Below are 25,510 nucleotides of genomic sequence, written 5' to 3' on the forward strand. Positions count from 1 at the left end.
GTTAGGCCTAAGACCTTGATAAATTCCTGTTCTACCAATTCATATAGCAATCTAAGGTCACACGTGAAAAAGTGAGTTAAGAACTTGATGTGTGTAATTCATGTCATTCTATAAAAATCTGAGGTTGACTCAGCTTTTACTTTAGCACTCTACTGTCTTACTCTTTTTTTTTTTTTCCTTTGAGATCTTAAATAATTGTTAGTAATAAAATGGAAGTCTGTATGTGTCAGAAATCGCTGCCTCCTTAGAACAGGGCCATGTTGACTCTGTTTAGAAATGAGCTGGATAAATATAGAGGGGAGTTTAATTTTGCAAAAAAAACAGTTGGGAGAATAGTTTGTGAACGCTGAGAAGAAATGTCATCTCTACTGCTATTAAAAAAAAAATTTGGTATTTAAAAGCCGAATAAGTAAAACCTTATTTGGAATATGGAAAAAAAGAGGAGATGGAAAGTGTCGGGAAAAGAAACAGCATTTAAACTTTGCTGTAACTTGAGCCATTTTTTTGGAACTGTGTTAGTTGCCTTAGAGTTTTGAGTTTTAGATCTCGTGTTACAAGCTATTTGTCTTTTGGGTACTTAGTCTTGATTGTCTCATTTCATTTCTCAAATGAAGAATACAGTAGCTTATGCTCAAGAACTGGGCATCTGTGATTTACAGGCTTCAGAAATCATGACAAGGCATTTTTAAGTCAGTAATACTGAGTGGTACCGTTTTACTTCTGTTGGACGAAAGACACAATGCTTGCCCAGTCCCCGGGGCTGTGCAGTTTTCGGGTTAGTGGGGCCAATGCTCTGTATGAGAAAGGTACGCCTAAATCACTACATCAGATTATTTTGTTATCTGTTCCTCTTGAGGTATTGCTATATACTCAAGTAGGGTATGATTTGCTGAATTAATAAAGCGTAAAGTATAAAGCATTTGGTAATTTTAAGTGCTACTAAAAACCAAAAGGTGTTAGTTGGTGTATCCCTGGGAGTTCTGACTCTGAAAGTCTCCATGATCTGCTATGAACATCGCGATTGGAGTTTCCTTTCATCCTATAAAATCTATAAACGTCTGCAATCCTTAATGTCAACCTTATGCCCTTTAAAGGAAATATCGATGTGCCTAAAATATCATGCACAGAGACCCGTGGGGATGGTTTTTGGCTCAGGAGAAGCAGTGTGTGCCTTTTGTAGAAAATAACGTTTGTGTTGTATAATTTATTTATATAATGGAAAGGGCGAGGGTAGTAAAAATGCTAATGACGTAAACGAGTGTTGACCTTGCTCTAAAATCATTACTTGGACATCTGGAGTTGTTGAGCTTTCAATAAAAAGTGTTGTTCTTTCAGCCGACAGCACGTTTGACAGTGGCCAGGGGTCCACCGTCTATTCGGACTCCCAAAGCAGCCAGCAGAGCGTCGTCTACTCGTCGCTGCCGGAGCCGGTCCCTCCTGCCATCCAGCGCGTGTACAGCCCACCTCTGAGCGAGAGCCAGGCTGTGCCCCACAGCCTGCAGCCGCTGGGGCACTACCAGCAGCCCTCGGCAGTAAGTCTGAAGCTTTGCCAAATCGCTTTGTGTCCGCGATCGTGCTTAATGGCTCATTTATGCTCTGGTTTTTCAGTAGGTACGGATTCCAGGGCTTGTTTCGTATACATTCCTCGCTCACCGCTGTGGACGGTGGCTTGCTCAGTAACGTGTCTGGAGTTGGTCTGAAGCGTGCCCGTAGCGGGCGGTGTACGGCTAGCTCTGGTTGCTGTGCTGAAGAAATGCTTCCCTGGCAGCTGCCATGCTTTCAGTCAAAAAACTGCTTATCAACCCGTGTCACTGAACTACATTAGAATCACAGAATCAGTAAGGTTGGAAAAGACCTCTAAGATCACCAAGTCCATCCATCACCCCAGCACCCCCATGCCTGCTAAATCATGTCCTGAAGTGCCACAGCTACATGTGTTTTGAACCCCTCCAGAGATGGGGACTCCCCCACTGCCCTGGGCAGCCTGGTCCAGTGCCTGACCGCTCTTTCAGTAAAGAGATTTTTTTCTAGTATGCAATCTAAACCTCCTTTGATGCAACTTGAGGCCATAGTAGCTTTGCAATGATTCATTTTAAACTCATGGATGTATTTGAGAACCCATTACTGCTCCTTCGTTTGTCCAAGAGCCCCTTGGACTTCTCCCAGTCGTAACAAAGGTCTTATATCCTGCCGCTGCCTTTCTGGCGCTGGGTTGGGATTTGACCTTGCACAGAGCTGGCAACATACGTCCACAGCTGAGCCTCCAAAATCCAGCACTGGTGGCCCAGTCAGACATCCACGCTTGCTCCTGTTTCTGTGCTGTCAGGACCTCGACCCACAGCAGTTAATGGAATTACTGGTGCAAGAGCACCCACGTGTGAGCGATCGCAAGCCCCCGGTGCGTGGCAGAGCGTGGGCACGTCATGTCCTTCGGCAGTGCTGTGGCTCCGTGCCGCGGCCCCGGCGCGGACGTGCCCAGCCTGCCGAGTCCAGCCCCGGCCAAGGTGAGAAGTCTGGGTGCCCCGGTCAGAGCTCTCACGCCCCGGACAGCCGGCTCCCACAAAACTCCAGCTCTCAACTGCTTCCCTGAATAAGCGGGACGTATGGCAGCAGCTTAGACCTGCCTCTGTTGCGCGAGTCTTTAAAACGAAGAATTAGCCGAAAGGCCAGCTCTTCTCCCGTGGGACCTGCGACTGGCACGCCATCGAGTTGTGCGAGGGCGGAGAAGCTGGCGTGCCTGGATGGTCGCAGCCCTACTGCAGCAGCCCGCCCGGTAAACATGCCAGTGATGGTGTGGTAGGTTAATTTCTCTCTGTTTCATCCTATCTGAGAAGAAAAAATCCAGGACCGCTGGTTTTCTTTTTTTTCCTGCTAGATCCGGATTTACCCACACATACTTGAGAAGTGCATCATTTTCCCTGGTTTTACCTTATATTTTCCAAAATGCCTTCAAGAAATTATGAACTGTCGTTTTTTGAATGCACTGAAATGTGACTCTCTTTACCTGAAAGGAAAAAATTCCTCCTTGGCATCCGCAGCCAGCTCCCTCCGCTGGGGAAGCCACCTTTCCGCCGTGAGTTCTCCTGGGATGGATGCAGCCTTCCTCGGCTCCTGCTCACCTGAAGCACTAACTTAGCAACTCTGAACAGAACATGCAAAAGGCACATCTGGAGCAGAATTTTTGTGATGAAATCGAACTGTGCAGCATACTCTTTTAGAGTAGACTCATTTTTCCCATTGATGGGTTTCAGTAATTTTAACCTAAACGCATTGCTTTTTCCATGATTGAGGGTTTGGAAAGGCAATAACCTTTATTCGCGAGCAAAATATTTCTCATAGATTTTATGTTCTGGTGGGGTTTCCATATTCTTTTTCTTCCTGAGATAACTTAGGTAAAAAGTTCCAAGGTTTGAAAATCTCACCAAACATAGGAAACAAACGTCTGACTCAAAACCTTCATTTTTCCAAGAAAAAAGAAAAATCACTGTATTTGTCTGGGAAATTATTTACCAAGATAACCAGCACATAACTGGAGCTGTAGTAGTATTCCTTTTTTAAGGCTTATGAGCCTCAGCCTGACATACTATTTATTTTTAATTTATCTACTTTTATTTGAGTTGAAGTTTGAGTGTGCTGCTGTTACAAACCTTATCCGAATTTCTTTTGTGTGTGTGTGTGTGTTTTCCTTTCCACTGTAGTTTTAATCTGTTTCTCATTTCTCTATTTGTTGTCTTGGAATCCCTTTCAAGTAAATTACCTGCTTTTTTGGAGGGTAAAGATTCTGTATGAAATTACAAAAGTCTCTGAAGTTGAATGCCCGTTCCCCCCGGTTAGCGGCGTGGTGTTGCTGTCGGCACGTGTGCTTGCCGTGCTGGCACTGGTGTGCGCGCTTGCTGCCACCAGGAAACACGATGCCGTTTGGTTGTCTTATTTCGAATTTGCCGACATTTCCCCCATTTTTAGATTAAGTAACTTTTCTATTCGTTGCAGATAATTTTTCATACTTTTTTCCCCCCTCCTCTGTTGTGAACCGAGTCCCGAGCAGACCGTTCACTTGCAGTCACCCTCCTGCTGCCGAGGCTCTTGCCGTGCGGGGTGCTCTCCTCTAACGCATTGCTCTCTGTCCCGCAGCCCGGCGTCCCCGCGGCTCCGGCTGCTCCGGCGGTGCTCCCGCAGCGGCCCCAGCACTACCCGGAGCCGGCGATGCCGTTCCCCGTCGTCCAGCCCAGCACTGTCGCCTCCCTGCAGCCGGGGCAGCCGCAGCCCGTGCTGGCCAGCCAGCAGGTGAGAGCTTGGCTGATGCCAAAAAGCACTTTTCTAATCCCGTGTTCTGCTCCGGCCCCTGCCTGTAGCGAGTTTTGGGGGCTTGCAACTATCAGACTGCTGCTCGAGGGGCTGAGGGGTGGGGCAGAGGGCACTGGGTTTAGGGGACACAAGAGTAACGGGCTGGAGGACAGCTGTCGTGTGATACTTTGGGATGACCTTCTCAGTGGTGCCCAGCGACAGGACAAGGGGCAACAGGCACAAACTGAAGCAGAGGAAGCTCCAGCTGAACCCGAGGAAGAACTTCTTCCCTCTGAGGGTGACGGAGCCCTGGCCCAGGCTGCCCAGGGAGGCTGTGGAGTCTCCTTCTCTGGAGATATTCCAGCCCCGCCTGGACGCGGTGCTGTGCAGCCTGCTCTGGGTGACCCTGCTTGGGCAGGGGGTTGGGCTGGGTGACCCACAGAGGGCCCTGCCAACCTCGAACATTCTGTGATTCTGTGACCTGGTGTAGTTTAAGACTTCTCTTCTGCATTAACAGCATCAGCTTGAAGCCTTGCATGGATTTCAGTGTGCTATCTTTGTACTTAAAAACCGAATAGTTTTTTATTAATTTTGCATTATTATTTGGCACCTTTTTTCTAAAAGGCTGCCTGGTGTCAACTGTCTTTGAGTCCTCAGCGATGCTGCGTTTTGAGTTGTGCACACATGTTAAATATAGTTCAGTATGGGCATCCAGCTGGCAGCTTTACCTTCCAGGAGGAGAGCCTGTCTCTCTCTGAATTGTCTCCAAACAGTAATCCTTTGTGCATTCTGCGTTACCAAATTCCCCCCAAAGCCGGTGTTCCCTGAAGGCCTTCCCCGGACCCCTCTCTCCAGCAGCCGAGGTGCGGCCGCAGACCCCCACGGCGTGGTGATTCGTGGCTCGTTTCTGTGGTTCTACCGAGAGCTTGACTTCTTCTGGTGGAAGTCGGGGATGGGGAGCATCTGTATGCTTCGTGACTGGCACGTATCACATCTCAAACCATTGCAGTCATCAACATCTATCGCACAGGCTGCCTTTTTTCATCACACTGATGCTCTCGGAAGAACAGATTGTAAGAACAACGTCATTTGGTCTCCTCGAAAAACATATGCTTATGTGAAGTTCTGCCATGTGTCAGGTTTTTTGCTCATGGGCAGGGATATTCTCCTGGTTCTCTCAGCCACAAATTTGACGCTTATACAAATTGTGGACCTCCCCAGTTGCAGAGATCTCTCTGGTAGCCTCTGGAGATCTATGCCGACAGTTCAAAATCTTTTATCTTCCCCTGTGAGTAAATACTGGTTTGGAGTAGAATATTTGCCCAACTTGCTCAGTTTTTCACACGCCCTTTCCTCACAGCAGTGCTGTCTCTCGAAATGATTCTATCCCTGATAGGCAAAGGGTTTAATAACTAGTTGGTCTTTGCTTCCCAGTCTTGCCAGAAAGCCCAATAAAAGACTGGCTTTTTACAGTTCTATTGTTACAGAAATCGGTAGAATGATGGAGTTTCTGTGCAGACATGCGCAGAGCAGCTCTGTGCCCCGGAGACAGAAGTAGGTCTGGTGTCCCCAGAGTCTCTGGGCACGATGCCACGAGCGGCAGAGACAGATCTGCAGTCTTGTGCGTACAAATGGCGGGGCAGGTCAACCGAAGAATGGGAAATCAGGGTGAGAAAATCCATCTGCCGAGCAGCATGGAGTGTATTGATCTGGTACGAAGATACGCTGATGGCTCAGGCACAGGGCATCAATTTTGCATCTCCTCATCTGTTTTTTTCTTTTTCCCAGTTTTGGTATCTGGATATTTATAACGTTAAGGTGGTGAGGAAAAGTTAACATAATTCATTTGGATATTTTTCCTCTCCCTGTGCCTCATCCAATCCACAAGCATTTTGTAATACACAAGTTGAATTTAAAATGGCTGGGCTCCATAGCAGCCCCTTTGCTCTGCCAAGCCGCGGGTTTGCCTTGGCGCTGCCGGTCCTGTGAGACTGGGATGCTAACTGGGCAAGTGCCCCTGCTTTCCCAAAAGCTGGAATGGCAGGAACAGCAATACAGAGCCACGCCGTCAGTCTTTTTTTTTTTAATGTGGCAGAACGAATAAACGCTGCTGGAGCTGAGCGGGTGCTGTGCCATCTCCTGCGTGTCTTGCACTGCTTGGGGCACGCGGTGCGTTCAGCCTGGGCGCTCGATCCCAGTCACCAAATACTCCTTTGGTTCACCAGTCCTTCTGTTGGAAGCTTACCGGTCGTGGTTGAATTTTAGCTGTTTGAGGGTGGATGGCATCTTGTTTCCTCGATATGCCTTCTACAGCTTTATTGTATCAATACCTAAAAACTGGCTGAAGAATCCTGCCGCTAAAACAGCGCGGAGCAAAATTTACGACACGGGTTTACGGTGGAAGTGGCGACGACGAAAGCTTACAATGCTTGGCTGTTCACCTTCCGGTCGGCTTTTGGCCGTCGGTCACGGTGCTGGGCTGTGCGTGCTGCGGGACCCGGGTGGAGCGGTCGGTGCTGTGCTCCAGAGCCGACACGGTGCCTCGGTGCCACGCTTCCGAAGCAGCAGGGTTTTGTAAAGTGCCTGCAGCATCTGTTAGAGGAGCTGAAGGAGGAGACACCGGCAGCATGGAAAACGTGGAAGTTAAAGCTGAAAGCAAGCAGTATCTAATGCAGCGTTCTATTCCTGTTCTGCTGTATAAAATCTGGCAGGCCAGTGGAGCACTGCTTTCCCTGGAAGGGTAAAACTGCTTTTTTGGCTGCCACGTTGTTACTGCAGCACCTCCAGAAATAACAGGGGTCCAGCTTTTACTCCAATTATTGCGTTTTACTCATGCCTTGGACAATAAGTGTTGTATATTTCAATGCCTGCTACGTTGTGTAGTCAGTTTTTGAATGCCAGGATCAGCTGGCTGTAATCCGCGTCGTAGGAATCTTTGAAGTTGGTAGGTGGGGACTTTACAGGGCCCACTAGAACAACCTCTGGGATTTAAAGAGTCTGAGTCATTGCAAATAACCTTTCCAAGACAGTTAGAACTCGTCTTTTCAGGTAATGGATCTTGCATTTAAATGTGTTTTAAGCATGGGCTCTTGTACAGTGTTTAAATTAGGAATCATAGAATCGCTAAGGTTGGAAAAGGCCTCGAAGACCATCCAGTCCAACCGTCAGCCCAGCACCCCCGTGTCTGCTAAACCATGTCCTGAAGTCACCTTCAGGTAGAGAACAGAAACCTGCTCGATCAGGCGGCTACTCTGGCACATGCTTTCCCTCATGCGTTTCTTCTCTGTTATGTTTTTTTAATTTTTTGAGGCCCTGCGTAAAGTTCGCATCATCTTTGAGAATCTGTGTTCGTGCCTGAGGCTTCTCATCCATCTCTATGCAGATTGCTCATTCTCTGGCCCTCTGAGGCCCCTTCTCAGGGGATGAGAGGTTTCTAACACAGTTACTGATCACAGAATCACAGAATCATTAAGGTTGGAAAAGACCTCTGAGATCACCAAGTCCAACTGTCACCCCAACCCCACCATGCCTGCTAAACCATGTCCTCAAGTGCCACATCCACACGGTTTTTGAACCCCTCCAGAGATGGGGACTCCACCACTGCCCTGGGCAGCCTGGTCCAATGCCTGACCACTCTTGCAGTAAAGAAATTTTTCCCAATATCCAATCTGAACCTCCCCTGATGGAACGTGAGAGTGCCCTTCTCTTCTGTAACCGGTCCCCGCTCTGAGCGACAGTTCTGTTCTGACTCTGTGCCTTGAGCTAGAGAGAGAAGCGGGCGGCTGTGTCCGGTGAGCCGGTTCCTCGGTGACGTACAGGCTAAATAACCCTTTTTCCCCCCATTCTTCTCCTGGCCCCCAGCAGCAGCCGCCGCTGTCGCAGCAGGCGTCTCTGCAGCAGGTACTCGCCAGCCAGCCAGCCTGCGCGCTCCCGCCCGCCGCCCGCCTGCTCCCGCCGTACCAGCCCCAGGGCTCGCCCGTGGCAGCCGCCGGTGCCCCCCTGAAGCCCCTCCAGATTCCGGCCGTGCCGCAGCTCCCGCCCGTGGCCCCTGCCCAGGTAACGCCGCTGGAAGCTGGGGGTGGGCACGGCCGTCCGAGCGCAGCCTGCCCGCTAATGATTAACGCCATTTGCGGGTTTTGTGTGGCGATTTTGAACGCGCGCCGGTTTAATTAGTCCACGAGAATACAGCTTTTTCCTAATTCCTGTATGTTTCTTTATTGTTTGTTTGGTGAAGCAAAAAATCTCCATTGTGAGTAATCCTGTGTCATGCCTAGAAGAAGCCAGTTAATGGCAGTTACAAAATTGCAATAACTGCAGTTTTTAATTTTTTTTAAATTTCTTTTTTTGCACCTTCTCCTCTGGCATACTCTCTCCCCCATCCCAGGCTTCAGAGCATGAGAAGTTGCCCAGTTTTCTGTTGTGTTTTTTTTCTTTTTTTTTGAGCTTCTGGCTTCATGACTTTCCCCCCGACCCTCCCGCGCCCCTCCCTAGCCCTCAGCCACCCCGTTTGTGGGTTCGGGGGGGGGGGACGGGCCCTTTCCCTGGCCCGGAGGGCTCGCTTGGTGCCGTTTGCTGGTGACAGCCACCGGGCTGGGAAGCAGCTGGCGCCGAAGGGAAGCAGCAAGCTGCCTCCGTCGTGACAGGGTAGTTACAATCTGCTTACGGCACTGGGAGGTTTTGATTCTAAAAACAAAAAGAAAACCCACCCTTTTACAGGACCTTCTATGCTGCCCAGGTTGCAGCCAACTTGTTTAAAGACGAGGGTTTTAAACTGCCTCGCTGAGTTTTGCATGAGAGAGTTCTGCATTTTGTCTGGTCCGATTCCTTTTCATTTCTGTTAAAATCAAAGGAGCTCGTAATTAGTATGTTGCTTGAAGGCTTCCAGCTAGCGTTAGAAATATCTTTAAGCTTCTACGGTATAAAAACGTCCCCCTGCAACGAACTTTGTTTTTCTCTTTTACTAATCATTTAAGCATAAATCAGTTTTTACTACTGTTTATAAACCTCAGGAAATGAATGGAAGTGATTAACAGACAGACATAATTATCGTCGTGGCACAAGTGATTTTTTTTTTTTACGTACCTGTACGGCGAATGAAACTGCTTTGTACCATCGGTGAAAGCACCTGCAATTTATGTGATGTTATGTTTTTTTCAGATTCCTCAGTTTCCTGTCATTCCTGCGCTTACTCCTCTGGCAGGGCTTGACAGCCTGCCTCCAAACCTCTCCGATATACCTGCTGCAAACGTGCCCCCCATCCCTGCTCCTTCGCAGTATTTCGCTCCGGCCGTCATTTTGCCCAGCCTCCCCATGAACCCCGCGCTGCCCATGGCGCCCAGCTCCCCCGCCCTCCCCATGCAGGCCCTCAACCTTCCTCACACCACCGTGGCTTCTTTGGTCTTGCCCTGCCAAACGATCGTGCCAAACATGTCGGCTGCCACGATACCGCTGCTGGCGGTGGCCCCGCCGGGCGTGCCGGCATTGCCGCCGCGTCACGCGGTGCCGCCGCTGCCGCAGCAGCAGATGTACCAGGCCACCTTCCAGCAGATGATGCCGAGCGACCACGCGCCGGGCGTGCAGGCAGCGTCCCAGCCGCAGCAGCCGCATCCTCCGCAGTCGCTTCAGCCCGCCGTCATCCATCCTCCCGAGCAGAGCCTGCCTGCGCCCACCACGGGGCACCAGGTAAGCGCCGGCGTGGGGGTCTCCGTGCCGGACCGCAGGGCGGTGGTTGCAAGCTTCCATGGTTGCAAGCTTCCATGGTTGCAAGCTTCTCAACCGCGGTCCTGGAGGTGGTTGCTAGAGCTGTGCCGTCGAGTGGAGCGGGGCGAGGTCTTCACCCAGGGGCAGGAGACTGCCGAGGGGGTGTCGGGAATAGCCTGGTGGGCTCTGCAGAGCAAGCAGACACGAGTGGTTGTCGAATGCCCACTTCCTTCTCCCACCCCGTGTGAGAAAGAAGCGTGAGCCGTCGTTCTCCTGCGGCGGGAGGAGAGGGCTGAGCTGTGGCAGCAGCCCCGCAGCCTCGCCGATGCCTTCGCTCCGGTCTGCGCTGGTCCGTACGGAGGCTGCCGTGTGCTTGTCGCAAAACGCGGGCGAGCTGGCGGGAGCGGGCGAGCCCATCATGTCATTCTGCGTAGAACGGCTTTAAAAGAGTAAAGGGAAATGGCCGTTCGATAACGGCTCCGGAAAACTGCACGGAAGAGTTCTGTCAGGCGAGGAGGAGTTCTAGCTGCAGACCCTTCCCCCTTAACAGGCATGAAGCACAGACTGGAGCTGCCAGTGTTAGCCCTGTTTACGGGAGAACTGGTTCAGGACTTGTTGACAGAGTCTGTAAATACTGCTCTTGCCACATCTGTAATGTGACAAGATGAAACGCAGTCCGCGCGAAATCTGTTCATAATGAAATTCTTGAAAATCTGTGCTCTATGACGTCGCTTCGCTGTGACACATTGATTAAAATTCATAACGTCCCCTTTCAACCTGCCATGTCGTGGCGTCTTTAGAGTAGCACATCGTTTTTATTTTTCTCTCTTCAGCCGTGTGTTCGGTACAGAAATATTGTTTGTGAAAACGCGGGCAACGTGGAGCCCGAGGCAGTTACCGCCGAGCTCGTTAGCCACGGTGTTTCCAGCAGGGAGCTGAAGCAGGCCTGTTCCGCACAGCAAGCACCAGAACCGCGGAGCTGGTGTTCCCAAACCGCCCCGACACCGTCATCCATCAAATATGTGTGGAAGAATTGCACGGGGCTTTTTTGGTTTGAAAAAATAGCTGTTAGAAACAAAATGGACAAGTGCAGAGGAGTATTCAAAAACACATTGTTCTTTGTCTTAAAGTACCTTGAATGGAGAAGTATTTCTCTTAAATAAAGGCCTGCCAGTGCGCTGCTGTTTTGGCAGTTGATGTTTGGCACCTCGGAGTTTAGTTTTGCCCAGGTAAATTGAAGCGTTTGAATTATTCTAGTGACACAAGATTTAAAAAAAAAAAAAATTGCAGTGCTCTTCTGCAGTGTGCACCAGTTGCTGTCCTGCAGCCTCCACTTAGCGTAACTGTTAACGTGGTGCAAAGCCCGCTGTGTCTTTATTTTTATGCACATTAAGACTTGGAATAATAATTTCAGCTCATATCCAGAATCTGCAGAGAGTGGGCAGTAATGAAATTGTGTGGCCTAGTTCTCATCGGAGTCTTGACTTTTTTTTAGTATGTTCTCCAAATAGTCTGAATCTCTAGGTGATGATGATACTTTAAAAATGTAAAAACTGGGCAGAGTTTTACCTAGCCCTAAAAAGCTTTTTTTCTTCCGTATTTTCCTTTCTTTCCTTTTTCCTCTTCCCGCAAGCTCAGTCCTCCTGGAAAAATACACGATGTACCTAAGAGGAGAATGTTCTGTTCTGCACTGTGCAACCCAAAAGAACTGCTGTGCAGAGTAACGACAGGGTCTCTGAGCAGCTGGCATCTACTCGCGTCGGTCCAGGTCCCACAAAGCGCTTACGCGCTCGAGTTCTTCTAACGCCCTGAAGAAATCCGCGGAGAGAAGTGGAACTTCTTCTGTGCGCGTGACGCGAGGAGGCGTCCGCAGGGCTGGGCCTTGGTGCTTAGCACATCAGGGGTGAAGCTGGGTCTGAAAATGTTTAAACGAAATGGGAAACAACGTCTTCCATAGGACGCTGGTGTGTAGTCAGTAAAAAAGTTACTTGTGTGGTCTGTACCAGCTGCTGGTTCTACATATAAAACAGATAATTTTTTTTTTTTTTAAATCCAAATTTAGGTTGTGGGTAGAGTGTATTTTTTCTCTGCGTGAGCGTTGTGGTACGCTGGTTGAAAGCAGAGGAAACTATTCAGGACAATGAACTCTTAATCTGAGATTTTAATTCCTTAGCAAAACACAGCTTTGTTTCTACAAATTGTGCTTGAGCAATACACGCATCACCATTATATAGGAAGAATACTTCGATTATTGTTTCTATTTGGTCATTTCAAAGCAAGTTTAAACTCTCGAGCAGTTACCTCTCCAAGCGGAGACCACGCCAACGCAGCACGGCCGCAGACTTCTCGCCCTTTTCCCCCGTGGTACCTTGCCGTGTGCGTCACGAGCGCTCCGAGCAGGGACGCGCCGTAACAGCTCTCTGTTGTGTTGCAGCAGATGCCCGGACACGCTCAGTACGCTGTGGAAGCTGGAGCCCAGGTGCCCGTGCTGCCTGTGCAACCCTCGATAGTCCTGTCACCGCCTTTGCGGCTGCAGCCGGAGCCGCTGCCTGCCCGCGCCGCAGCCAGCCCGCCCGTGCCCGTGGGCCTGCCGCAGCCCGACCTGCCCCGGCAGCTCCCGGCAGTCGCAGAGGCGTCCCAAGAGGTAGAGCTGTCTCCTCAAATTAACTCGCCAGCCTCTCCCCCTTCGTCACCTGCCTTGCTCCTCTGTGAAATATCGGGCTTGTTTCCCGGGGAGATCGTCCCCCCTCGCCACGGAGAGCCGCTCGCCCCGGGCGCCAGCGGCCGTGGGTTGGCCATTAATTGGGTGTTTCAAACAGAGCTGGAAACCCCGCGTCGTGCCTTGTGAAGCGGCTCCAAGGCACGGTGAGGCGGCAGGACGCAGTCCCTCCATGTCTGTAGCTGAGCGCGAACGCAGAGATAGATATTGCTTCAAGCGCTGCAGAGCAGTGAGGAGCTGCTTTTGGGAGTTTCATCCATGTTTTGTCCAGTCTTGTTTTAAATGTCTCAAGCACTTGTGCAACCAGCCACCATTTGCCTTAAACTGTTTCATCTGATTCAATTTTCCGTTGTATATAGCCTTCCCTGCCCAATGCACTCAGTATGAGAAGCACCACTGCCCCAAAGCCCCAGCTCTAGTATTTGGGAAGGACCTTACCCTTCCCCATCCCCAGTTTGTCGTTACATGGAACTGAAGGATCCACAGACGCAGACAGCCCCAAGACGGGGAGTATCAAATGGTCACTTCCTTCAAACCATAATACAAGACAAAACTATACTTAAGCATTTTCCTTCCACCCAGCCTCTCTTTAGAGTACCCAAGAACACACACATTTCTTCCTGGGACAAAAGATGACACTTGCCAGACTCTTTCCAGTGGTGCCCAGCGACAGGACAAGGGGCAACGGGCACAAACTGAAGCAGAGGAAGTTCCAGCTGAACCCGAGGAAGAACTTCTTCCCTCTGAGGGTGACGGAGCCCTGGCCCAGGCTGCCCAGGGAGGCTGTGGAGTCTCCTTCTCTGGAGATATTCCAGACCCACCTGGATGTGGTCCTGTGCAGCCTGCTCTGGGTGACCCTGCTTGGGCAGGGGGTTGGGCTGGGTGACCCACAGAGGCCTCTGCCAGCCCCGACCATTCTCTGATTCTGTGATTCTTCACGCTGTAAAAGCTCTTCGTGCTTCTCAGCTTGAGCCATGTTCCCATTTCACTTAGCTCTGTATCCTCCTGTATTGCCTGGATTCTAGTCTGGCCCTGGGATTTTTGTTTCTTCAGACATTCGTAGGCGTTCCCAACTCTCAACGGTCATATAAGCCAGAGACATTTTATTGTTTTTCTTATAAAACTGTCAGCTCCTGTCTGCTGTCTTGACTTTTCTTTCCACTCCCACGATTGTTTAACCTTCAGTCTTGACAGAATGTCACAGAACGTTTCCTTCTCGTCAACTCTTTAATAGATATCCATAAGCAAAGCAAAACAAAGGTTCTGGCGTTCGTACCAGCTTTCAGTAAACAAGTCTGATTTGTTCTCCCCTGCTGAACAGAAATGTCCCTCAGCAATTCTGCTTTCAGAGTTGTTCCTCTTGAGGCTCGGTTTGCAGCTACCTTTCCTCCCGAGGTAACAGTTCCCATCTTTTCAATCTCGATTTGTTTTTTTTGTACCCGTGCTTCCACGCGCTCGCTGCGTGCCTTGACTGCGCAGTGCAGCCTACGGATTCCATCGGGGCTACAGCTGAACTCCTCTGCCCGAGGATGTTCAGTAAGAGTGGTGCCAACACTGGAACCAGGCTGGAGTTCCCCGCTTGGCAAGTCCTTCTCGTGGCAATCTGTCTTGTCAAAAATACTCGTGCTGTGATGTGGGACGTTTCCTGGTCATTGTCTCTATAGGTTAGATGTAGGAGAAGTGGTAGAACCAGCCTGTAGGGCTTCACTTGCCGAGTCCCCGAGTAAAGCCTGGCTGTGTTGGGCATGTCCATTATGGCATTTCTCCTCTAGCTGCCTTTTTTCTGTATGCACAGCTCCTGTCTGGCTCAGTGCTGATGCCAAAGCTACAGCCTTCAGTGCAGGGCCCATCCCCTTAGGGATTCTGGAGACAGGAATAACCTTTGTTGTTACTGTGCTGTGTGGTGGGGGGGGTACGAGTTGTCCTACGTCACCGGAGAATTCTGTGGCCCTGAGGCACATGTCTATCCTGTCGCTTTATCATATCCCTAGGAACGTTTAACCACTGGTTTGCAGGCTTCATTCTCATACATCATCTGTAAGTGAACTCCCTTCTCTCGTTCAGTTCAAGAAATCAGTATCATAGGATGGTCCATCTGATCAGTGTGCTCCCCTTGCTGATTTTGACATGTATCGCTAAGGTTTTCCTGGGTGCAAGAGGAGTTTCTTACCTGTATGTATTTGAAGAACTGTGTTTTGTTGCCACTCTGCCGTAAAGCTTTTGTCTACCTTGTGTTTGAATGTGCAGCAGTGCTGGCATCCAGACCGATCTGAACTGGTCAGGCAAATGAGATTTTTGTAAGGCACTTGATCCAAGTGCATTGCCAAAATTGAGATGCGTTATGTCTGTCTTCTCGCTGTTCATTAACTGTGTGGTTTTGCTGAAGCTGCAGTTGAGCTCAGCATGGCGTAGTGTGGCACTGGAAGCAGTGAGCGGGGCTGACGGGTTAGCTGCCAAGCTTTTGGCTCCCGTCTGCCAGCTGTGGTGTTACGGTGTGGTGATGGCAGTCCAGGGGCTCCTTTCTGGCTGTGTCTCTCCAGAAGGGTTCTACAGACATCTGTTTGTCAACGTATGTATAAATATATATAAAATTATATATATTTATGAGTATCTCTGGGGTGTGTGTATATACATAGACAGGTGTATACATGCACAGGTGTGTGTCCGTGTACACGTGCGTTACGTTTGTTTCAGTGGGGCCAGCAGCATGGTCACCACAGCTGCTGTGGCAACAGGTCTACCCGATGCGAGAGTCAGGCTATCCTTGCGTTGCAGCCAGTGAGGAGGGAAGCTTTAGGGAAAGTTTCTCTTGCGTAGAGAGCAAGAGGACACGACGTGAGGGCAGTGTTTTTAAATGATGAGTTTTCATCTTTTGTTTGTAAGCTCCCCAGAAACTTTCAGAATAAGCCAAATACAATGAAAAAGCTTAACGTGTTGCAGGAAACTGTACAAAGCAGTGAAGGAAATTAGCTTATATTTTATATCCATTCAAAAATAAAATTAGGTAGGTGCTGATGTGGATTTGTCCTGCAATCAAGTTTTTCCACTGGTGAGAGCTATTTTGTTTTTCACCACCTCTTCTGCTTTAGAGACAGCAGAAGGGAACCGGCAGATGAGTGGCTCTGTCATAAAAAGCTGTCGTGCACAGATAACTGATGCTTTGGGCAGAAGTGATGTCGGGAGGGTAAAATGGGACATTTATCTTTTTCCACGTTCCAAGAACTGGTTAAACAGAACGGTTTAGGATTGCCGGTGGCTCAACTGCAAAATTTTTCTTAAAGTTGTTTTTCCTCTGCTGATACAACGCATTTACTTAAATGACTTTTTCTTATGTTTTAGGAGCAGGCAATGCAGGACAAACTTCAGACTCTCTCACAGAGCTGTGACAGGTATCATTATAATCTCTTTGCATACGAAATGTTTTCTTTCTGGAGGCTGTTTTCCCCTCTCTCTTTACGAGGCCAAGCCAAATGCCTGGTCTCTGCCTTGGCTGGGAGGAGAGTAGCAGGAGCTGACCAGGAGGAGACAGAAGGGTGCCAGTCTAGGGAGAAAGCTGCGCATACTCTGGGCGCAGCGTGCCTGTTTCAGCTCCTCCAACTCTCTTAATTCTTTAACTTGAGCACTGCATCCTAGCCTCGATGTATGTACGACAGCTTTCATTTCAGCGTGTAACTTCTCTTTTTGTTGAGATAACTGAAGTGGTACAGCCCCTGGTTTGGATGCTGTTGAACCTGCGTAGAAACACGCTGCGCTAGTATAATTGGGTATATAGTTTATTCCCTCTTTGGACCGGGAATGCCTGTAGCACCTTCTGTAAGGATCTTTCCCCAGGAATGTTACAGGGAGTGGTGTATCATTGAGAGCTGTGTGTTGAGCCACTCAAAGGTGTTGTTGCAACGAGCGTTAGAGCACGTGGCCAAAGGCCGTTCTGCGGTGCGCGAGGTCACGCTCGAGCCTAGTAATGTTAACCATGGGAGGAAAGACAAATAACCCCCAGAGCCAGCCCAGCACTCCTCAGGAACGGCAGCAATTTCCAGTTTTTGCCTGTCCCCGCGCTTGGAAGCAGAAGGGGAAGCAGCAGGTCTGGAGGAAGCGGCGAGGAGGAGCCCTGAGGAGGAAGGCTCGCTGCCGGGCTGGCGAGGGGCTGGATGGGCTCCGGGGCATCTGCTGCTCCCGCGCCAGCCGGGTTGTCAGTGCTGGGATGTGGATAGGGCAGATAGAAACTGCGTGGTTGTAAGCAACCGAATGCCGTGGCTGTTGCAGGAGCCAGCACCAACTTCGTCCTTACTGATTATAAAGCTTCGGGGTTAGGATTTTAGTGACCCTTTTCTATTTTCCTGAAGAAACAAGAGAAGTTCATGAACTTTAAAGACACCTCTCTTTTTTATGGCATTCCACCCTGCCAAAAAAGCTAGCCTGACACAAGTAAATGCAACCCCGCAGCCTTAAAATGTGACCTTTTCTCCAAGAATTTGCTGCTTTTAAATACTGCATAGAAGGTGAATTCTTATTTTTCGTGACCGTAGGTTAGTTCTGGCTAGAAGTTAAACAAAACGAGTTGATTTTGTCTGTCTAGTCTGCGGTGGAAAGGCACATCAGATTTTCAGTCACCATTTGGATCCTGGTTTGCCTGTCCCGGGTTGCGGTGGAGAAGCTGGCCGTCGCGGCCGCAGCAGAGCCTGCGTCGGCACGCGGTCATGGAGGGAGGGAGGGAGGTCTCTCTTCCAGGTGCATCCGTAACGCAGCACTGGAGCTGGGTCACGTTTGCATGGAACGGCAGGCCACGGCTCGTGAGTCCAATGGCTGGGAATTGCAGCAAAGGTGTGAGCTAGAGTATATCCTACGTGTGCTTTCCTAACGTACGAGTTGCACAGACAAGGCAGCTGCAGAGGGGGTAGAAATAAGCTGTTCTGCGCTACTAGTGCAGAACAAGAAGTAAAAGCCTTAAATTCAAGAAGGGGATCCGTAGGTTAGACCTGAATTCTTTTATGTCTGGCTAAATGAACCCAGGAATGAATTGCCCAGGAAGGTTATGAAATCTCCCGGGTGCTTAGTGAGATCAGTTTACACAACCCTCTGCGAGGGCTGGCTTAGACAGAGCTGATCGTACCTTGGGGTAATAAATAGGCCAGATGGCCTTACAAGCTTCCTTCCTGACGTGGTTTTTATGAGCCTCTGAAAATTTCCTGCAAATTACTTACGTGTTGACGTTTTCTGTACATGTCATGTTACAACAGGGTTGTTAGCAGCTACCGTTTTGGCTGCTAAAAATAGTAGGCTGTTGCTAGTGGGTCATCTGGGATATTGGGGCATAAATCCTTCTTTCTGACCCCTGAGAACTGCAGAGAGAGGAGAGGCAATCTCTTACAGGATGCCCTACCGACTGCTGACTCCTTTCCTTCATCTCCAACACACACAAACGGGCCCTGCTTAGACCTTCTGCTGGGAGTGCAGACAGGCAGGAGCTGGGAAAACTGGACCTTAGACAGACAGGCACCCGCGCAGTTCAGAGAAGGGGGGATCCCTGAGGTGAGGGGGTTAGGGGGCGCGGGGGGATATATTCGGAACGATGGGACTTTCCCTGTGGTATTGGCAGAGATGTTAATCGGTCCTCTCTTGGGAGGATGGTACCCAGGGTATCTGCCTGGCTGGGAGCAGTTCCCTTCGCTGGCTGAGCATCTTGCAGTAGCTGGCTCTGGCTGGGCCAAAAGAGTGCGGATGTGCACTTTTGTTTTGGCAATCTCTGTTGTTCTGCATCTTGCCTATGCATAACTCCATCACGCGTGACGGTGGTTTTATTTTGGGGTTTTTCCTCCTTTCTCTTACAAAGCTACATGAGTCCCGATGTTGCTTCGGGCAAAGAGATGAGCGACAGCTTTGAAGGAGCAATAGGAGGTGGAAAACAAGAAGGGAAGTCTTCAAAGAAACATAAGAAATCTACACGCGCTCGTTCACGCCAGGAGAAGACCAGCAGGCCAAAACTGACCATCCTAAATGCAAGTACAACCTCTCTGAGGCTAGCTTGGGGGTTCCTTTGGCTTTGCCAGAAATAACGGTCGTTAACCTTTGCCTGCAGGTTTGCAACACGGGGGACAAGATGGTGGAGTGCCAGCTTGAAACACACAATCACAAGATGGTGACTTTTAAGTTTGATTTGGACGGCGATGCGCCAGAGGAGATTGCGACTTACATGGTGAGGCTTGGTGGCGTGGCTGCCCGTGGTCTCGTGACGCACCGAGCTGCTTCAGCCAGCTTGTTCTCGTGCGTGCTTGTTGACCACGCTTTCTGGTGGCTGTGGAACGGGGCGCGAGTCGAAAGGTTACTCTGTTCCTCTTTGTTCTGATGTGGCCTTATAGGTAGAGAATGAATTCATATTGCAGAGTGAAAAAGAGACCTTTATTGAACAAATGAAAGATATTATTGATAAGGCAGAAGACATGCTCAGTGAAGATACAGAAGGAGAACGAAGTTCTGATCAGGGGACGAGTCCGCAGCAAGATACCGACAGGCTGGAGATGAACGAGGTAAGAAATGTTAAATAAAGATGGCTAGTTCGATTCCTTTTTCTTAACAGCCAGTTACCGTGAATTAGTTTTACATCCTGTGTTTAAAAAAGAATGTTTCTTAGCTAGAAAAATAAGGCTTTTACGCCATTAAGGCTTACAATATGAGCGCTCGTTGGAACGATGCTCCTCTTGCTTTGATACAAGACAACTAGTTCTTCTATCGTTTCTGGTCTCGGTTTTTTTACAGGAGAAGCGGCAGTCTCAAATGAAGACACCCGTGTACCAACAAAACGGTAAGTATGCCTGGGAATACAGGCCTGATCTCAGGCTTTGAGGCAGCGATCAGTTCATGCAGGAGTTTGGTAGATTCAGGAAGAAATCCGGTGGTTGGGAACATATGTAATGATGTGGGGATAACGGTGGTCCCTGCTGTTGGCAACCTGGAGGACTGCCGGGGGTGTTTGGGGGAGCGCTGGGTTACCCAGGCTGATAACCAGCGGTGGAATGATCTAGAAGGTACGGGCAAGCATGCTCTTCTCACAGCAATAGCCACGTGTGCAAGAGAAAGCTAAAAGGTTGTGTCTGTGCTGGTGATTTAATTGGAATTTCCAACCACAAGCGTTCAGCTACTGCGCTGTTACAGGGGGGAACTGGGCCCTCTGAACACAGTTGTGTCTTACGGAAGGGGAGTTGGCCCTTGGTTCTCTGTGTAAGCGTGTGCTGGAGGGGAAGGCGAAACCGCTGCTGAAGGAAGCATCGCTTCCAAAACTCCTGTTACTGCCTGTGGCGCTGGGCGCTTGCACCACGCTGGCAGGGAGGAGGAGGGTTTAGAGCTGCTTTGACAAGGGCAGCAACTGCCAGTCCTCCAACTAGACTTCCTGCTCAAAAGATCTGGTTTGGTTTTTTGCCTGTAAATGTCATAGGATTTTCTCAGCACACCTTTTTTAACGTAGCATTTATATTTCTGCTAATGAAAGTTGCAGAGCGTGTGTAGTTCTGGTTTGCCATTTACACGTGCCAGGCTTGGAGATGAGAGGTGGAAGGAAATGTTAAGTTAGAAAACTTCCAGCGTGGAAAAGTTAAGGTGGCTAAACTTTACATAATCAACAAATATTTCATTGTGAGAAAACTGCCCACAGTACCGTTAATAAAATTTTCATGTACATAACTATGTTATCCTTCTAAAAGTATGAAAACTTGAAAACAGATTTTCAAATAACTTAAAATATGTGGCAGAATCGAGAGGCATTGCTGTCTGCCTTCTAGAAGGGGTGAGAATCAAATTAGGAGCCGTTGATTTCACCTTGGCTGATACTGTGGAAGTTCTGATTTTCTCTCTAAACGTGGAAATTTAGACTAGTTTTTGACAGATGATCTGGGATGAATGGAAACTGTTGTGTTTACTTGTCATTTTCTTTTCATCTCCAGTTTTACATACTGGGAAAAGGTGGTTTATTATATGTCCTGTTGTGGAAAACTCTACTACGGATGCACCAGAATTTTCTCCACCGGTAACTCAGAGCACACAGCAGTCTGAAGGACCAGGTATTTACCAACTTTATAGAAAATATTTTCTTCTCTGAAGCTGCTGTGTCATCTCTCTTCTATTTCTACCTGAATGGTTGTGATTTGTTTTGCTTGATTTAGTCAGAGGAAGGAAATGATGAATTCTGTCAAGTCCTGGTTTTCAAGTGTGTTCCTGGTGTTGAACGGGATTAGGAATGGTCGAGTTTCAGGGGGGTCTCAGTGTTTTAACCCTCTGCCTTAACGCTATGAGGTCGCTGAAGGTCTAGTCACTGCGGTTTTAATAAGCAGTGTCTTTTCAGTGAAACATTTTTGCGTGATCATAGAATAATCTGCAGCTCTAGTTCTAATTTGACTTGTGTAGCAGTTATTTTCTGACGGGAAGCACTGATGGGTTACGGCCAGATGCGGTTGTCCCTAGCCAGCAGGGTTTGCAGGGACCTCCTTTCGTTCTGCGCGGCTCATCCAAAAGTTAACCTGGTGTGGGTATTCCTTCTAGAACTGGAGCCGTTGGACGACCAGCAAGTGAGCTCCGCGGTGATGGACCTGCCTGGTGCCTTGCCTGGTCAGCAGCTTCCCCTGCAAGCCGGCGTATGCGACAGCCCCATCGGAGCCGCTCCGTCTTTGGCACAGGTTCCTGCCGCAGCGTCGTCCGCCGGCTTACCGGCCCCGGCGGAGTTCCCAGCTCCAGCCATCCTGGAGCAGGGGGCCGGCAGCGGCAGCCGGCCGGAGTATTCTCCCCGGAAGGCAGCGCTGCCCGCTCAGCCGGGCACTCCGGCCCCCCGAGCCGCCTTGCTGGAGGAGCCTCCGGATGCCCCGCGGCCGCCGGCCGACGAGGGGACCTGCGTCCCTGACGTGGAGATAGCGTGCTGCAGCGTCGGGCCGCACGTGCCGCTCCCGGCAGCTCCAGCGCGGGCGGCCGAGCTCTGCCCGCTGCCCGGGCTCCCGGACGCCGTCGTCTTGGAGCGGCAGCCCGCGGCGCAGGTCCATCACCTGCCGGACGCCGGCCAGCCCGGCGCGGTGCAGCACTCCTTCGCGAGCCCGGCCTTCCCTGTGGCTGATGCTCTCGGTCTGGCGGGGCCGCAGCTCCAGAGCCCCACGCAGATGCCCGTGTCCCAGCAGCAGCTGCAGGCGATGCCATCCCAGGCGCTGCCCGGTGCCGGCGTGGGCATCGCCCTTCTGCAGCAGCAGCAGCCACCGCCCGGCACGGCCGAGTCCGACGGGGAGGGACCGCCCAGGGTGGACTTCGTTGACAACACAATCAAAAGCCTTGATGAGAAACTGCGCAATTTGCTTTACCAGGAATACGTTCCTACGTCCTCTGCGTCGGCAGGGACTCCAGACCCCTCTGTCCCGCTGGAACAGGGCGACAGCGAATTGAACTTGCCGCCTTTTCCAGAAGATCAAGTTCCCATGTTGGATTTGAGAGAACCAAGCCATAAAGTTGCAGATGCCGGCCAGGAGGTGAAAGCTGCTGCCGAGGCCGTGTCGATGCCTCTCGTACCACCGGAGACCTCGGCCTACCCGACCCTGGTTAGTCCAGCAGCCGCCCTGCCCTTCGTGCCCCCACACCCAGCGGTGATGCCCAGCACCAAGGCGGAGCTCGGAACCCAAGAGCCTACGGTAGGACATGTATCGGTTTCTTGCTTCTCGAAACATTCTTCGTCTCTTACCTTTTCTTTGTTGACTGCTTTCCGGTGTGGAAGGTCTCCTAAATTTTTACTTTGTCAGATGCATTCTGACTCATCTTACATAAACGCTTGTTAGCGAAAGCCAGATTTTTCCTTTGGGTTTAAAAGTGGTATAATAATATCTTAATTCGTTCTCCTCCTCTTGTGTCCTGTTTCTAAAGCAGGCAGAAACGTGGTAATTTTTTTGTAATTTAAAAATGTGTAAAACATGAAAAGGTATAGTCACTCAAGTTCTGAAGATGATGATCATGCTTCAATATGATTATTTTCCCTATAAATGAATGGCAGTGATTATAACGCCTGCCTTCCAAGCCAGTCTGAATAAAGCAAGCACCTCAGGAGCCTTTGCTGTGTTCAAGTGCTGCAGCTAGAGGAGGACCCTCTGTAGGCAGGAGCTTGCTCTGCTTTCAGTAACGACTTTGTTTGTCTTCACCTGAACTCAGCAGAGCAAGACTTCTCTGGGAGCATCTGAGGAAAGCTGGAGCAGGTGGTCTGGGTTGTTCCTCACTCCATGTTGCAGTCATGCACCTGCGTTCTTTCAGATAAAATCCCAACTTTATTAAATTCAACAGATTTCCAGCACTTTCTGCTTGGAGATCAGTGTATATCTTGAAAAGTAGCGTTTCTGGAGATAATTACGTCGCTGCTAGCAAGGACGAGCCTGTTCCCTGTAGTGTCAGCTGAATGAACTGTAGCAACGGCTTGAAAGATGCTGCACGTTGCAGGAGAGGCGGCTGCGCTTGGGTAACTCGTTAGAGAGTATTGTTTGCAATGATAAATGACTTGCCACAGTAGATAAAATTCTCTCTCTGTGAAAGGTGTTATGTCTCCCCAGTAATTTGAATCTATCCTATTAAAATCTGTGCCAGTAAGAAAAGAGAAACATAGAATTTTTGAAGACAGACATACAAATGAAGAATGCCCAGTCTGGCTGGAACAGCAAACCAGAACAAAACCCGAGACTGATATTTATATTTCAGTGCCTGTTTTTCAGTAACTCGGGCTGCAGTTCCCTCTGAGACACTGCCACGGCTTTTTTTTTTTGCTTCCAAGGGAGGGAGAAAAAAAATGGAGACGTTGAAGGGACAGCTAGAAGGCCACCTCCACAGACACTATACAATGGTTTAATATATAATATAATATCCTGCTAGGGAAGCTCAGGAAGTGTGGGCTGGATGAGTGGTCGGTGAAGTGGATAGAGAACTGGCTGAATGGCAGAACTCAGAGGGTTGTCATCATCGGTGCTGAGTCTGGTTGGAGGCTGGTGACAAGTGGTGTCCCCCAGGGGTCAGTACTGGGCCCAGTCTTGTTTAACTTCTTCATCAACGACCTGGATGAAGAGTTAGAGTGTACCCTCAGCAAGTTTGCTAATGACACCAAACTGGGAGGTGTGGTGGATACACCAGCAGGCTGTGCTGCCATTCAGCGTGACCTGGACAGGCTGCAAAGTTGGGCAGAGAGGAACCTGATGAGGTTCAACAAGGGAAAATGCAGGGTCCTGCACCTGGGGAGGAACAACCCCGTGCACCAGTACAGGCTGGGGTGGACCTGCTGGAGAGCAGCTCTGTGGAGAGGGACCTGGGCGTCCTGGTGGATGACAGGTTGACCATGAGCCAGCAGTGTGCCCTGGTTGCCAAGAAGGCCAATGGGATCCTGGGATGCATTAGGAGGAGTGTGGCCAGCAGGTCGAGGGAGGTTCTCCTTCCCCTCTACACTGCCCTAGTGAGGCCTCATCTGGAGTACTGTGTCCAGTGCTGGGCTCCCCAGTTCAAGAAAGATGAGGAGCTACTGGAGAGAGTCCAGCAGAGGGCTACGAGGATGATGAGGGGACTGGAGCATCTCTGCTACGAGGAGAGGCTGAGGGAGCTGGGCTTGTTCAGCCTGGAGAAGAGAAGGCTGAGAGGGGACCTAATATATGCTTACAAATATCTGCAGGGTGGGTGTCAGGAGGACAGGGCCAGACTCTTTCCAGTGGTGCCCAGCGACAGGACAAGGGGCAATGGCCACAAACTGGAGCAGAGGAAGCTCCAGCTGAACCCGAGGAAGAACTTCTTCCCTCTGAGGGTGACGGAGCCCTGGCCCAGGCTGCCCAGGGAGGCTGTGGAGTCTCCTTCTCTGGAGATATTCCAGCCCCGCCTGGACGCGGTGCTGTGCAGCCTGCTGTGGGTGACCCTGCTTGGGCAGGGGGTTGGGCTGGGTGACCCACAGAGGTCCCTGCCAACCCCCACCATGCTGGGATTCTGTGATTCCACAATGGCGCGAGGGCAGAGAGGGGAGGAGAACGCGTTGCCTTTCTGCTTTGTGCATGAGACTGAAATTCTTTTTCTTTCTCCTTTTTACTGAAAGTTTGAAAAGTCGGAGGTCGCCGGCATCGGTGCTTATTCCTCGGAAGCGAGAGGTGGGTCAGCAAGCAGACAAGGTAATGCTCCTGGCAGTGATGGACGGCAGTAACGCATCCGTACCGGCGCGTGGTCCTCGTCTCCGGGTCCTGCTGCTGGGTAGCTGCAGAGCACTGCCCAGCGCAGGGCGCTTCCCATCCTGCTCAGAGTACAGCTAACATTAAAAGTCTCGCTTCTGTCAGGCTTCCTAGAAAGAAACGGACTCACAGGCGGGTTTATTTAAAGCCATAAATACGTAATACATGTCTGTGGTGTAGGCGCAGGGCGTTCGCGTGGAAGGCGCAGGGCGTTCGCGTGGAAAGCTGCCTTCCCAATAATAGATTTCCAGTGCCCTTAAAAAGTCCAAAGTCCCTTGGATTTCCTGGGTTTCATAAAAACGCATTGACAGAAATAACACGGTTGAGGGTAGCCCCTCTGGGGGGGAAGCCTGGGAGATTTTCAAGGAAGTCCCACGGAGAACTAGTGAAGAGCACTTTTCTTTGGGTACTTGTAGATACAACGGCACTTTTGCTGATAACGTAGCAGGAGCCGTAGTAAGAAACTGGGTATTTATCATGCTCTGTCTGCCTGTCTGGGAAGTACGGGAAGTGTTAAGGGCTGAGGAACCTGAAGCTGCTCCAGCTGTCGTGGATGGAGTTGGGGAAAGCTTATAATAGATATCTCTTTGAGATATAATAGAGATTTTTT

General features: G+C 50.1%; 1 protein-coding gene across 11 annotated transcripts in view; it reads left to right on the plus strand.

The window, feature by feature from the left end:
- Positions 1-25,510, plus strand: part of WNK2 (WNK lysine deficient protein kinase 2) — a 121,236-nt gene that overhangs the window by 60,221 nt on the left and 35,505 nt on the right. For 6 of the 11 annotated variants that reach the window (XM_075433000.1, XM_075433003.1, XM_075432993.1 and 3 more), the window contains exons 9-21: positions 1,336-1,532; positions 4,132-4,284; positions 8,146-8,340; positions 9,442-9,966; positions 12,419-12,628; positions 16,043-16,092; positions 18,534-18,699; positions 18,780-18,896; positions 19,060-19,227; positions 19,457-19,502; positions 20,638-20,754; positions 21,233-22,356; positions 24,771-24,843. In XM_075433000.1, the coding sequence (XP_075289115.1) occupies positions 1,336-1,532; positions 4,132-4,284; positions 8,146-8,340; positions 9,442-9,966; positions 12,419-12,628; positions 16,043-16,092; positions 18,534-18,699; positions 18,780-18,896; positions 19,060-19,227; positions 19,457-19,502; positions 20,638-20,754; positions 21,233-22,356; positions 24,771-24,843 (3,141 nt within the window). The remainder of the gene's footprint in view (positions 1-1,335; positions 1,533-4,131; positions 4,285-8,145; positions 8,341-9,441; positions 9,967-12,418; positions 12,629-16,042; positions 16,093-18,533; positions 18,700-18,779; positions 18,897-19,059; positions 19,228-19,456; positions 19,503-20,637; positions 20,755-21,232; positions 22,357-24,770; positions 24,844-25,510) is intronic. The other 5 variants (XM_075432996.1, XM_075432995.1, XM_075432994.1 and 2 more) reach the window with 5 other exon arrangements.

The sequence above is a fragment of the Opisthocomus hoazin genome, chromosome 11 (assembly GCF_030867145.1).
Source record: "Opisthocomus hoazin isolate bOpiHoa1 chromosome 11, bOpiHoa1.hap1, whole genome shotgun sequence".
NCBI lineage: Eukaryota > Metazoa > Chordata > Aves > Opisthocomiformes > Opisthocomidae > Opisthocomus > Opisthocomus hoazin.